This window comes from Hypanus sabinus, chromosome X2 (genome assembly GCF_030144855.1).
Source record: "Hypanus sabinus isolate sHypSab1 chromosome X2, sHypSab1.hap1, whole genome shotgun sequence".
Classification (NCBI taxonomy): domain Eukaryota; kingdom Metazoa; phylum Chordata; class Chondrichthyes; order Myliobatiformes; family Dasyatidae; genus Hypanus; species Hypanus sabinus.
In genome coordinates, this window is record NC_082739.1 from 43,589,940 (window position 1) to 43,605,403 (window position 15,464).

General features: G+C 40.2%; 1 protein-coding gene across 2 annotated transcripts in view; it reads left to right on the top strand.

The window, feature by feature from the left end:
* The window catches only part of opcml (opioid binding protein/cell adhesion molecule-like), a 989,977-nt gene that overhangs the window by 905,208 nt on the left and 69,305 nt on the right, over positions 1-15,464 (top strand). For both annotated transcript variants that reach the window (XM_059957284.1, XM_059957285.1), the window contains exon 4: positions 410-544. In XM_059957284.1, the coding sequence (XP_059813267.1) occupies positions 410-544 (135 nt within the window). The remainder of the gene's footprint in view (positions 1-409; positions 545-15,464) is intronic.

Genomic DNA, 15,464 nt, shown 5'->3' on the forward strand with positions numbered 1-15,464 from the left:
TCAACAGTTTGTTTTCCACTCCCAACAGCTGCTGATCAACCTGCCACAGATTGTTTGTCGTTCCAGATTCCAGCATCTTCAATATCTTGTGCCTCCATGTCAATGCAACAGAGCCCAGTTTTTGCATCAGGCAGCTTCAGATTTGTCAAACCAATTGCTGAGACGTTTGACGGCCTGTTAGCTACATAAATGTTTGTTTGGAACTGTGATGAGATGTGCAGTCATTTTAACTAGGAACATAATACAGCAGCAGTGGAGGATTCCATAATGTAACTTATAATTATTTAGTTGGTTCTGTCTAGCCATCTCAGAGCTATAAAAGATTCAAGAGCATTTGAAAAGATTTTGACTTGTATATAGAGTTATGAATAGTTTTCATTTCATGCATGCCTTTGTTCTTTCCTTCCAGCTCGAGGTTTTGCCAGTGATGAAGAATATTTGGAAATCACAGGAATTGCAAGGGAAGATGCTGGTGAATATGAGTGCAGCGCCTATAACGATGTGTCATCTGCTGATGTGCGCAAAGTACAAGTAACAGTAAACTGTAAGTGACTGTACTGGCTTTTTGTTGGTTGTTATCTTTTTGTGAGTTCTGTCCTGTTCAAGGTGACAGCAAAGTCAGTGTTGAGAATTACACGCTGCACAATCGGTGTCCTTATCATTGTCCACTGGAGCAGGTCTGCCTCCAAATACAGAATAAATCTCCTTCGATCTAACAGCATACCGTAACATCAGCCTTGGAAGAGCTCTTGGCCATATTGTTCCTCTGGGAGAGCTTCTGCTCTCCACACCGCTATCCTGGGTTTACATTACTTCTGCTGGAAAGTCTGTTGTCTTCTGTGCCAGAACTCTGCCAGACAAGCAGAAAAAGCTTCATGGAAATTTATCCCTATACAACTGTAATAGCAATCAATTATCTGCTTGGTACAATTCCCAACTATTGATCTGAATGGTTTTTGTTTGCTCTCAAGCCCTGGAAAGGTAGTTCACCTTTTGATTTTTATTGTTTTTGTCGACTGTTCAAATTAATGTCATGCAGGATGCTGAAAGGTGGAGAAAGGAGCCTTTTAATTGTTCATTTTGAACTTGCAATTCTGATTTCAAAGGGCTTTTCTGAAACCCACTCACTTCTTGCAGAATATAGCAAAACTGATCATGTGTTTGCAAGATCTTAATATGCAAATTGAAATGGATAGTTAATCTCCTGATGTGACCTCTAGACCAAGCGTCCATACAGACCTGAAAATATATTTGACTGAATAAAATTCTTTGCAGTTTTTTACTAATTCTTCCTAAAATGAAAATCAGATTGATAAATTGTGTAGGGATTTTAATAAGTGAAGCCTTGGGATAAGACAGTTTGTGCATTTGTACGAATTATGAGTTTTCAGCTAACAGAAAATTGAGAAGGTATGAGTTCTACAGTGTTGCTTAGTGGTACTTCTAGCTATTGATCTGGATAGTTTTTGTTTACCCTTAAGTCCTGGAAAGGTATTTCCACCATTTATATCAACTAGCGAAAGTTTTAATCAAAGATCTAGATTTTGGGTGAAAATCTCGTTGTCAAAGTCATTAGGATTTGAACTGGGGTAAAAGGCCTGATTTATATTCTTCTAACTGGTGATAATTTCCTGCAAACAGCAACCTGCATCACACTGTTTTAATGTTCCATTCTGTAGTTGATGATTTACTCAGGATAAGAATGTCAGGTTAGTTATCGAGAGTAATGAATTCTGGTGATATTAGTCCATCTCCATGCCATCCAGGATAATTATCAAGAGCACAGAATTCTCATGATAATAGTCTATCTCCCTGCTGCTATTGTGCAAATGATCAATTTTTCATTCCTAATGTATACTTGTGGCCACTTCATTAGTAGAGGAATGAAACTCGGTGTGGTCTTCAGCTGCTGAAGCCCATCCACTTCAAGGCTTGATGTATTGTGCATTCAGAGATGCTCTTCTGCACACTACAGTTGTAGTGCGTGGTTTTTTTTTGAGTTACTGTTGCCTTCCTGTCGGCTGGAACCAGTTTGACCACTCTCCTCTGACCTCTCTCATTAACAAGTCATTTTCACTCACAGAGCTGCCTCTCACTGGATTTTTTTTTTGCACCATTCTCTGTTAATTCTAGAGACTGTTGTGCATGAACATCCCAGGAGATCAGCAATTTCTCAGATACTCAAACCATCCGATCTGGCGCCAGCAATCATTACACAGCCAAAGTCTCTTAGATTATGTTTCTTCCCCATTCTAATTTTGGGCATGAGCAACAGCTGAACCTCTTGACTACATCTACATGCTTTTATGCATTGTGTTGCTGCGACATGATTATCTGATTATATATTTTCATTATCGGTGCACCTAACCTAATACAGTGGCCACTGAGTATATATACCACACTATACATTATTCCCACAGAATCGTTGAGTTAGTACATTCTCAATATTGGTGTTGGTCTCATCCATTTATCTAGAATTCTTAAGAATTTCCATTATAGCCTTGCCATCTGCAGCTCTGTTAATTATTGTGTTCAAAGTTGCAGCGTAACTCTCAAAATCAATGCACAATTGATATCCTTTGGCAGCCAATATTTGTGTTGACTAAGAAAAGCAACCATAGGAGGTTCCAATGGTTGTAGCTGAGTACATGTAAAACAGCGTTGGAACCTTTGTTTGTGGAAATACAGTTAAAAGCCCTGCATTAGTCGAGACAGCTGCGCTAAAGTGATAGATATCTGTAATTATTCAAGTGAAGCCTTCAATATACAGTAAGATTCTGATGATCTGCAATGCTAAAAGAAGAACTGTCAAGTTCTGATCTCCCAATCTACCTTGTCATAGCCCTTGCACTTTATGGGTCTATCTGCACTCCACTTTCTCTATAACCACAACACTTGTTTCTCTTTCTTCTATCTTGCTGTACTTAATAATGACATGATCTCTCTGAATGGCACGCAAACAGACGTTTTTCACTCTGTCTCAGACCTGTAATGATAATAAAACGCTTCCCAATATCACTATGTTCAGGACTTTGGTAGTGTTGGAATAGCAGTTTTTCCCGACTATTTGATGTTATTTCTATAAATACAACCTCCTTATTCTTCACTGATTTTTGTTGTCACATAGTATTATAATAAATCTTCTTTTATTTTTGTATATTGAGATACAGGACAGAAAAGACCCTTCTGGCACTTTGAGCCGTGCCACCCAGCAATCCCCAATTTAACCCTGGCCTAATCACAATGACCAATTAAGCTACCAACCGGTAAGTCTTTGGGCTGTGGGAGGAAAATGGAGCACCTGGAGGAAACCCATGCGGTCACAGGGAAAACACAAACCCCTTACAGACAGCAACAGGAATTGAACCCGAGTCGCTGGTACTGTAAAGTGTTGTGCTAACCACAATGCTACCGTGCCTCTTGGTATCTTCCAGGGTGCCAGCTAAATCGAAAGCATGGGAATCAGAGCCTCCATGAGTCAGCAGGAGCACGACAATGGAGGCCCCACTGATTGGGATGAGATTGGGATCACCTCTGGCCAGGGTGTCAAAGAAGCCTTGCATATATTGCATGATTGAAAATCTGCTTCCAATATTCCCCAGGCAAACTGACATAGCTTCCCCATGCTGTGATATTTTTGCTCAAACTCATACATGTAAATTAACTTCCCCCCCCACCCCCCGTGATTAATGCAATGGTCAACTTTATTTGAACCAAGCCAGTTTTTGATAAATGACTCTGCTCTAATGATTGAATTAGATATGTTTGAACTTCTAGGCCTTGCATAAAATGATGCTGACTGACTTCCCACCCACTACAAGGGAGGCAATTCAGGATCAGCTGTCAAGACCATTTCAAGAGGGTGAAGTGGAGAGGCAGGATGGACCTGGTTAAACTGCAGTCAAATCCCAATTAAGCATTTTAAAAACAAAAGATCATGCTGACTTTTGGTGGGTGCTCTTTGTACTTAGTCAATTAGATTCGTTTTATTCTCCATGGGGCTGTTTACTTAAAATCATTCCCAGTGTGTGGTACCACGAGAGGTACTAATTTAAAAATATATATAAAAATCACTTTTCATTCTCCCAGAATGGTTAAATATAGAGCACTCCACGCAGGGCTGAACAGTGGGCGTTGGTACAGAAGCCTGTGCTGATATGCCAGATGACATATCTAGGGCTGATTGTGCTCCCACTTAACATAATGGAAGTAGTTCCCTTTGATTAAATAAAGACAGAATATAAGGCTAAATGACTTTTGCAAGTATCTTATTACTGAAACCTGTTTACCTTCAGAAGGATGCCTGTTGGTATTTATACTTCCAATCCATTCAATAATGCATCATTTATTGAGCTTGAAAGGAAAATGAGTAAATATCACTATAGGTCTACTCGGAGAAATAATCTTTTTCGTCAATAGAATTCTGCACTCGAAATGACGTCAACCAAACAGAATTTACTTTTTCATTCAGTTTGCTCTAGCAGTGCCATAAGAGGTTTTCAAAGTGCACATGAAGGTGGCTGGCCAATTCCATTTGTGGAACGAGCTGGTCCGTGTTGTGACAGTGCAGTGCAGTCTTGGTATGACACGGTAAATGTAATGTTAAAGTGACTTTTAATGCGCATGCAAGGTTAATCTTACCAGATTCATTCAAGTTGCCTTTACAAAAGCTGAAAGTTGATGCATCTCCTGAGGTTTGTTTCAATAAATGAAAAGCACTAAAAATGTTGAATACAAATTAAAACAAACCTCATGAAAACCCAAGCAATAATAATTTGATAGCATGATCAGTATTTCAAAATACCATCTTATTATTGGATTTTTTTTATTTACACAATTTGTCTTTTTTTGCACATTGGTTGTTTGTCAGTATTTGTGTGTAATTTTTCATTGGTTCTATTGTACTTCATTGTTCTACTCTGAATGCCTGGAAGAAAATGGATCTCAGGGTGGTATATGGTGACATATACATACTCTGATAATAAATTTACTTTGGACTTTGGACTTACCTCTATTATTTTATCCAATCTATCAAGGAAACATTCATCTACTACTTCCATTTGATTGCATTGACCAAATTCCTGAGAGCAGCACTTTGGACAGTATTGCAGGCACAAATTCTCATTGCCATTCTGTGAATTGTCTTCCCTTCCCACAGCATACACCATAGATATTGACACTGTTTTGAAAATATCTCCTAACAAGGTTTCCTAACAAGAAAGCACACTATAACATTTTGGTGACTATGTTGATACACCCTATAAACCTCTGAGCTGTTTCTTCCACGGAGCTTACCCTATTTATTGTTATAACAAATGGATTTTGGAATGATACTGTAGATTAGTCACATTGGTATTAAATTCACAGCAACTTTGCGATTACATACAGTGTCACCTATTTGATTATATATGTCATGGCATTCAATAAATCAGTTTCTAAACTGCATTCAGATCTAATTCAGTGGATTTTGGCTAATTGGGACACAGCTAGACCAGTACATTTTGGCCCAATTAAGTGGCTACCCAAATTAGCTGAACTTTCATAGAAAAAGTTTAAAAAGTATAACAAAAGAGAATCTACCATTTAACAAAGTAACAATTTATGAATTTAAGTGAAATACAAAACAAATTAGAACACTACTAGTACCTCTGCAATACTACAAAACTGTGTATTAGTTCCGAATAGTAATTGATGGAGGAATTCAGAATCAGAATCAGGTTTATTATCACCGGCATGTGTCATGAAATTTGTTAACTTAGCAGCAGCAGTTCAATGCAATGTATGATAATATGGAAAGAAAAAAAGTAAGTAAATCAATTACAGTAAGAGTGTGTGTGTTTGTGTGTTATATATATATACATACACACACGTTTGTTAAATAGTTAAATTAAAACACTGCAAAAACAGAAATAATATTCTTTAAAAAGTGAGGTAATGTCCATGGGTTCAATGTCCATTTAGGAATCAGATGGCAGAGGGGAAGAAGCTGTTCCTGAATTGCTGCGTGTGTGCCTTCAGGTTTCTGTACCTCCTTCCCAATGGTAACAATGAGAAGAGGGCATGTCCTGGGCAATGGGGGTCCTTAATGATGGATCTCACCTTCTGAGGCACCACTCCTTGAAGATAATAGACAATAGACAATAGGTGCAGAAGTAAACCATTCGGCCCTTCGAGCCTGCACCGCCATTCTGAGATCATGGCTGATCATCTACTATCAATACCCGGTTCCTGCCTTGTCCCCATATTCCTTGATTCCCCTATCCATAAGATACCTATCTAGCTCCTTCTTGAAAGCATCCAGAGAATTGGCCTCCACTGCCTTCTGAGGCAGTGCATTCCAGACTCCCACAACTCTCTGGGAGAAGAAGTTTTTCCTTAACTCTGTCCTAAATGACCTACCCCTTATTCTCAAACCATGCCCTCTGGTACTGGACTCTCCCAGCATCTGGAACATATTTCCTGCCTCTATCTTGTCCAATCCCTTAATAATCTTATATGTTGCAATCAGATCCCCTCTCAATCTCCTTAATTCCAGTGTGTACAAGCCCAGTCTCTCTAACCTCTCTGCATAAGACAGTCCAGACATCCCAGGAATTAACCTTGTGAATCTACACTGCACTTCCTCTACAGCCAGGATGTCCTTCCTTAACCCTGGAGACCAAAACTGTACACAATACTCCAGGTGTGGTTTCACCAGGGCTCTGTACAAATGCAAAAGGATTTCCTTGCTCTTGTACTCAATTCCTTTTGTAATAAAGGCCAACATTCCATGAGCCTTCTTCACTGCCTGCTGCACTTGCTCATTCACCTCAGTGACTGATGTACAAGGACTCCTAGATCTCTTTGTATTTCTCCTTTACCTAGCTCTACACCGTTTAGATAATAATCTGCCTTCCTGTTCTTACAATCAAAGTGGATTTCCTCACACTTATTCACATTAAATGTCATCTGCCAAGTATCTGCCCACTCACACAGCCTATCCAAGTCACCCTGAATTCTCCTAACATCCTCATCACATGTCACACTGCCACCCAGTTTAGTATCATCAGCAAACTTGCTGATGTTATTCTCAATGCCTTCATCTAAATCATTGATGTAAATCGTAAACAGCTGTGGTCCCAATACCGAGCCCTGTGGCACCCCACTAGTCACCACCTGCCATTCCGAGAAACACCCATTCACCGCTACCCTTTGCTTTCTATCTGCCAACCAGTTTTCTATCCATGTCAATATCTTCCCCCCAATGCCATGAGCTCTGATTTTACCCACCAATCTCCTATGTGGGACCTTATCAAATGCCTTCTGAAAATCGAGGTGCACTACATCCACTGGATCTCCCTTGTCTAACTTCCTGGTTACATTCTCGAAAAACTCCAATAGATTAGTCAAGCATGATTTGCCCTTGGTAAATCCATGCTGGCTCAGCCCAATCCTATCACTGCTACCTAGACATGCCACTATTACATCTCTAATAATGGACTCTAGCATCTTCCCCACTACTGATGTTAGGCTGACAGGTCGATAGTTCTCTGCTTTCTCCCTCCCTCCTTTCTTAAAAAGTGGGATAACATTAGCCATTCTCCAATCCTCAGGAACTGATCCTGAATCTAAGGAACATTGGAAAATGATTACCAATGCATCCTCAATTTCCAGAGCCACCTCCTTTAGTACCCTAGGATGCAGACCATCTGGACCTGGGGATTTGTCAGCCTTCAGTCCCATCAGTCTACTCATCACCGTTTCCTTCCTAATGTCAATCTGTTTCTTTTCCTCTGTTACCCTATGTCCTTGGCCCATCCATACATCTGGGAGATTGCTTGTGTCTTCCCTAGTGAAGACAGATCTAAAGTACTCATTAAATTCTTCTGCCATTTCTCTGTTTCCCATAACAATTTCACTCAATTCATTCTTCAAGGGCCCAACATTGTTCTTAACTATCTTCTTTCTCTTCATATACCTAAAAAAGTTCTTGCTATCCTCCTTTATATTCCTGGCTAGCTTGCGTTCATACCTCTTTTTTTCTCCCCATATTGCCTTTTTAGTTAAGTTCTGTTGTTCCTTAAAAATTTCCCAATCATCTGTCCTCCCACTCACCTTAGCTCTGTCATACTTCCTTTTTTTTAATGCTATGCAAATTCTGACTTCCTTTGTCAACCACTGTGGCCCCTTTCCCCCCTTTGAATCCTTCCTTCTCCGGCGAAGGAACTGATTTTGCACCTTGTGCATTATTCCCAAGAATACCTGCCATTGCTGTTCCACTGTCTTTTCTACTTGGATATCCGTCCAGTTAACATTGGCCAGCTCCTCCCTCATGGCTCCATAGTCTCCTTTGTTCAACTGCAACACTGACACCTCCGATCTGCCCTTATCCTTCTCAAATTGCAGATAAAAACTTATCATATTATGGTCACTACCTCCTAATGGCTCCTTTACTTCAAGATCGCTTGAAGATCTTGAAGATCTTTACTTCAAGATGTCTTGGATACTACGGAGGCTAGTATCCATGAAAGAGCTGACATACTTTACAACTTTCTGTAGCTTCTTTTGATCCTGTGTAACAGATCCCCTCCCCACTCCATACCAGACAGTGATGCAGTCTGTCAGAACACTCTTCACAGTACATCTATAGAAGTTTTTGAGTGTTTTGGGTGACAAACCAAATCTCTTCAAACTCCCAATGAAATATAGCCACTGTCTTGCCTTCCTTATAGCTGCATTGGTTAGAACCAGGTTAGATCTTCAGAGATCTTGACACCCATAAACTAGAAGTTGCTCACTCTCTCCACTTCCGATCCTTCCCTTCATCCAGTATATGCTGCCCTGTTCCTTAGGTTGACTATAAATGAACATAATCAGTGCAGACACCTCGTGCCGATAATGCACTACCTTCACAGAATGCTTTCAAAGATTGCATCCTCTAAATCTTCATTTTCATTGTAACTTTCAAGATGATTGTCAATAACTTCAAATTATTTGTAATTTCTAACTTGTTGAAGTGAAATTGTTTAATTTTCACTCCCAGCCATTTCTGGCATCTCCAAGTTTGAATGCTTGAAACCACAGTAAGCAAAACAGCTCTGAATTGTCTTACTGCCTATTTCCTACCAACCATCAGTGACAATAATCACTGCTTTTTGAACACAAACACGCACAACTGACATTATTTAAAAACAGTTCATAACAAGCACGCGGTAGTGTCTAATGGCCACACAACTGCACGCAACCGACACTAGATAGAAACTGTTTGGCAAGTCTCCTGTCCCAAATAAATGAAGAGAATCATAGCTAATTTTCTTGATTAATTTTTGTTCTTTACCAGTTGTCCCAAATAAGCAGCCATCCCATTCAAACAATGGCCCAATTCACCAAAATCCCGTCTTTTATATTTCCTAATTGCATTTGATTATTTGTCAAAATAGCCATGCCTTTGAAGAGTACAATCAATTCATAAAGTGCAGTTAGCAATCAAGCTATACAGAAGATGAAATCCTGATCTTCTCTGTAAGAGAATGGACAAGGGGTCCATTTGAACTCTCTGATGAATTGTTCAGCAGTGGGCTATAGCATTAATCTATAAGAATTTTACTTTCCACCTTTCCTTTTGTATTGGATCACAACTTTACAAGGGAAATTACTAAGAATGAAAATATTTTAGTATTTAACATTCTTGCTTGCTGATATCAATTAATATTCATTAAGGAATGTGTTGTAGTGCCACTGAGCAGCCTGTTCCAGCTACTGTATTTGGTCTTGTAATTGAAAATGAGACTGTCGTTGCATCATTTATTTTTTGGAAAATAGTACCATAATGGTTATTTTACCAGAGTCGAGGTGTTATTTGAAAGCAAGACAGTAAGAGGTGAAGGAATGGATGCAACAACATGTGAACTACTTTTACTCTTGCTAAAAGGGAAGGTTCAAAGCTGAGTCTGTCCAAGGGCGGAACAAAACATTTGAGGCACAGGCAATTAAACACGTTGTATTCCTGTGCCTCAAAAATCAGCCCACCCACCCATGTCAGACGAGGAATGAATGGAAGTGCCAAGTTAAGGGATGATGCACATCCAATGCGAGCACATAATTTAAATCCTAGTAAATATCCATTTTAATTTATTTCCCATTCCCATTCTGATATGTTGGTCCATGGTTGCCTCTACTGCCATGATAAGACCACTTTCAGGTAGGAGGAGCAACGCCTCATATATCATGACAGCATTGATTTCTGTAACTTACGGTAACTTCCCCCCCCCCCTCTCTTTTTCCATTCCCCATTCTGTCTCACCTCTTACCCCTTCCCCTCACCTCACCTGCCTGTCACTTCCTACTGGTGCCACTCCTCCTTCCCTTTCCCTCATGGTCCACTCTTCTGTCCTATCAGATTCATCCTTCTTCAGCCCTTTATCTTTTTCACCTATCACCACCCAGCTTCTCACTTCCCCCACACACCCACCTTCCACCTCACCTGGTCTCACCCTTCGAAGTATGTACACTGTATCCGACCTTGAGATTCATCTCCTTACAGGCAGCCACAAAACAAAGAAACCCGATAGAACCCATTTGAAAAATTAAAAAAAAGACCATCAGATACCCAATGAGCAGAGAAAAACAAAACAAACTGTGCAAGCAATAAAAGTAAGTAAATAATATTCAGAGTTGAAGTTCATGCAAATGAGTCTACAGCCATGGTGCCAGTCACAGCCAATCCAGAAGCCTGTTAGTTGCAGGCCACAGGATCAGTTCAGTGCAGAGATGAGTAAACTTTGCAGAACAATGAGCTGAACGTTGGCCTGTACCTTGCCTCCAGCCCCAACATCCTGATGTTTTCAATCTGGCCCGGCACTTAAACTGGCCAAGCCGTGGGTCACTTGCCAGCTTTTTTTTCCCCTCCATCCCGGCCCTCCCCCAACCTTTCTTATTCTGACTTCTGCCCCTTCCTTTCCAGTCCTGATGAAAGGTCTCAGCCTGCAGTGTCGATTGTTTATTCCTCTCCGTAGATGCTGCCTGGCCTGCTGAGTTCCTCCAGCGTTTTGTGCATGCTGCTTTCAATCTTACTGACCGGCATCATTGGGAGCTGAGATTTGAATGTGACTGATGAGTGACAGATATCCCATCTCAGGATTGCACTGCCTCAGCTGCAACTTATTTTTATGGCAGGAACCGAGATGCGAGATTATTTTTGCACTTGCAACTTATTTCTAGCCTTTACTAGTCACTAGCTGTCATATCTGCAGCAGCGAAGATAAAACCCAAGCAGAAGCACCATCGTGAAATAGATTTAAACATAATGCCCTAAGGACCCTGAAGAACTATATATAAATCTGCACTAATATTTTCTCCCTTTATGCTGTCAGTACATTTTCACAGCTCTGCAATGTAGATTAATTGAAATATGCTGTTCAAAATAGAATTGGCTAAAATGTTTTTCAGGAGAGAGCTTCTGACAGAGACTAAATGGCACAGTAAGTGAAAATATTTTTCCCACCTCCTGGGGACTTTGTTTAAATTCATTTCAGACTGAATATATGAATGCTTTCTCACAGGCTGATGTTTACACGAATCCTTATTTATAGAGATATTACAGTGTCAGAGGCCATTCTGCCCACTGAGTATGCTAGTAGAGTCAGTCTCATTCCCAAGACAATGTAAGGTTGCAGAATGGATTCATTTTAATTGTTTGAGGGATGAGGGATCTTAGCAGAAAGATTAAGATTCTGTTTTCCTCTGTGGAGCAAAGAAGAATGAGGGGAAACTTGGTTGGAATGTTATGGTGCAGTTGTTCAAGAAGTTGGTGAGGCCACATCTGGAGAATTGTGTGCAGATTTGGTCAGCATTTTATAGGAATGACATCACTGATCAGGATAATGGAAATAAAATTTCAAGAGTATTGCCAGGACTCGAGGGCCTGAGTTATAGGGATAAGTTAGGAGCTTATTCCCTGATCCAAAGGAGACTGAGGGGTCACCTTATAGAACATAGAAATCTACAGTACATTACAGGCTGTTCAGCCCACAATTTTGTGCCAACCATGTAACCTACTCTAGAAACTGCCTAGAATTACCCTATTGCATAGCTCTCTATTTTTCTAAGCTCCATGTACCTATCCAAGATTCTCTTAAAAGACCCTATTGTATCCTTAAAAGACCTTATTGTGTATAGAGTATATATAATCAAATCATGGGAGACACAGTCTTTTTCCCAGCAAAGGGGGATTAAAAAATTCAAGGGTGTATGTTTATGGTGGGCGGGGGATGTAAAAGAGACGTATGGGCCTGGGCAACTTAGACCATGAGACATAGGAGCAGAATTAGACCATTTGGCTCATTGAGTCTGGTCCACCATTCAGTCATGGCTGATCCTTTGTACCCCTCCTCAACACCACTCCCCAGCCTTCTCCCCATAACAAGGCAACCAATGGGAAAAAGTCAATCGATGATAGAAGCGGCTTTCAACCGACAAGTAAATTAACTCCCACGTAACACACATACTTGTGTCTGCACTCACTTCTGCTTGCATGCTAACCCCTCTTGTCCATAATTCCAATTGCACATACTCCTGATTGCATGCACTCCTGCCTATGGACCCTCTTGCTTGCATACACGCTTGTTTGTATGCATCCCTGTTTGCTCTCACGTTCGCAGATATCCCTTACAGGCATTCTTATTTTCGCAAACTGTCACGGATATTCTTGCATGCATGCAAGCTTTCATTATCAACGTGCCTCCTATCTCTGTTTTTCTCTCTGTCTCTCCATCCTACATTTCCTGTTCTCAATACTGGGGAAGCTTGGAGTAGCAATGCTATTACACAAATGATGAATGTATTTATTTAAAATCTTCTTTCAGTTGTTTATTAAGAAACTGTTGACCCCACATAAAAGTAAATGCATTAAGCATTAACGTCGTTGCTAAGCGGTTTCTGGGTGCTTATCTCTTTCACTCATTTTCAAACAGTGACCTCTACTTCAAGGACACAAAGGGGTGAGTAATGAATAGCTAGGGTAGCTTGCTTCAGATTCTCCAATAAAATACTTAATATTTTATAAAATGGATGAAGCACTCCAGCTGGGTACAGAAAAGAAACAGTAGGCAAGCTTTTGTTACAAATAAAACCATCTGAGTCAAATAAGAATTATTAAGGAGACGTATTCAGGAGAGTCAACAAATAAATCTAGATCTAGATGTTGAAAGACATATTATATACTAATGGTATAAATTCTTTCAGTCCTCAGCTAAGTTCCTTGAAAGTCAAGTGTCAACAATATAAATCTCTCCTTTCGGTATGGTCAGGCGAGTCTACCTTCAATTGATATAGACAGTCGTCACTTTATTTGATATCTCCTGTACCTAATAGAGTGGCCACTGAGTGAATGTGGTCTTCTGCTGATGTAGCCCATTCACTTCAACGTTTGACATGTGCATTCAGGTTGCTCTTCCACACACCCCTGTTGTAATGTGTGGTTATTTGAGTTACTGTTGCCTCTCTGTCAGGTTGAAACAGTCTGGCCATTCTCCTCTGACCTCTCTCATTAACAAGTCATTTTTGCACACAGAAATGCACTCGCCAGCGGTTTTTAAAAAATATTTTTTGTACCATGCTCTGTAGACTCTAGAGACTGTTGTGTGTGAAAATCACAGAAGATCAACCAGTTTCGGAGGTACTCCAGCCGCCCCATCTGGCTCCAACCATCATTCCATGGTCAAAGTCACTTAGGTCACATTCTTCCCAGTTCTGATGTTTGGTCTGAGCAACAACTGAACCTCTTGACCATGTCTACATGCTTTTATGCACTGAGTTGCTGCCACATGATTGGTTGATTTAGATGCAAGCAGTTTCACATTCCTGGGAACGCAGATCTTGCCCAATCTCTCATGGCCTCAGAACTCATCCTACACAATCAAGAAAGCTCACCAATGCCTCTACTCCCCGAGGAGGTTGAAGAGAAGTGGACTATGTACATCAATGCTCACAATCTTCTCCTGATGCGTGTTAGAGAGCATCCCAATATGCTGCCTCAATGCATGGAAACTGCACTGTGGCGTACAGGAAGGGTCTGCATCGGGTAGTCAAAACTGCCCAGCGCATCACCAGCAACAGTCCATGCACCATCAAGGGCATGTTTACAGAAACCTGCCGAAAAAAAAGGTCAGCAATAACATGAAAGATCACACCTGCTCTGCACATGGATTGTTTGTCCCACTCTTATCAGGAAAGAGCTTATGTAGAGGACCACCAGACTCAAAAAGAGTTATATTCCCCAAGCAGTAAGACTGATCAACACTTCCATCCACTAACTCAGCCCACCAGGCCCCCCACACCGCTAAGTTATCATTTTCTGTCAGAGTCACCTTACTTACAGACACTCCTGCACCTAGTGTCACTTTATGTACATACAATCAATCTATGCAGGTAAGCTATCTTACATATTTGTATTTATTGTGTGTTTTACTATTGTGTTCTTTTGTCCAGAGTAACAGTTATTTTGTTCTCCTTTACATTTGTGTACTGGAAATCACGTTAAACAATCTAGAATCTTGAAACATACATTTGCACTAACAAGCAGGTGTACAGGTTTACTGAACAAAGTAATCTTGGAGGCATAAGGAGAGGCAGTGCAGAAACAGATCCTCACCAACCATAAACCTCCCATTTATATGAACCTTACATTGATCCCATTTTTAGTCTCTGACATTCCCATAAATTTCCAGCTGATTCTACCAATGTATCAAGACAATTTGCAGTGGCAATCTAACCCATCAAGCCACAAGTCTTGTTTGCTTGTCGTATTCCCCACAGACAGCAAAAAACAGGTACACAATATTAATAATAATAACAACTTTATTTATATAGCACCTTTCATACATTAAGATGCAGGCTCAAAGTGCTTTACATAGATTGTAAAGATAAGTCAATATAGTCATATAAGTAAAGCACAAAATTAAAAATCATAAGTAAAAATATTATATAGAATAAAATGTAATTGAATATACCGATTCATGTAAATGTAATCAACATCAACAGGCATTAAGTAAGTAGGCTAAATTTCTCAAAAGTAGGTTTTTCCAAGTGTTTTGAAACATTCCACAGTACTAGCCTGGTATATCTCAGTCAGTAGAGTATTCCAGATTTTTGGTGCACAAGAGCAAAAGGCTGCATCACTAGTTTTTATAAGCTTGACTCTCGGAACACTAAGCAAACCGGCATTCATGGATCTAAGTTTACAATTAGGGATGTAAAGGGATACACAATCCAAACTATATGGAGGCACTAGATTGTTCAGAGCCTTTACATTTAAGAGTATATTAAAATTGATCCGAAAGGACACAGGCAGCCGCTGTAATTATGCCAAAGCCAGTGAAATGTGCTCAGATTTTCTTTTTTTTTTGTTTAATATTCTTGCTGCTGCATTTTGAACAAGCTGCAGCTGATCTATATCTTTCTTAGGCAGTCCTGAAAAGAATGCATTG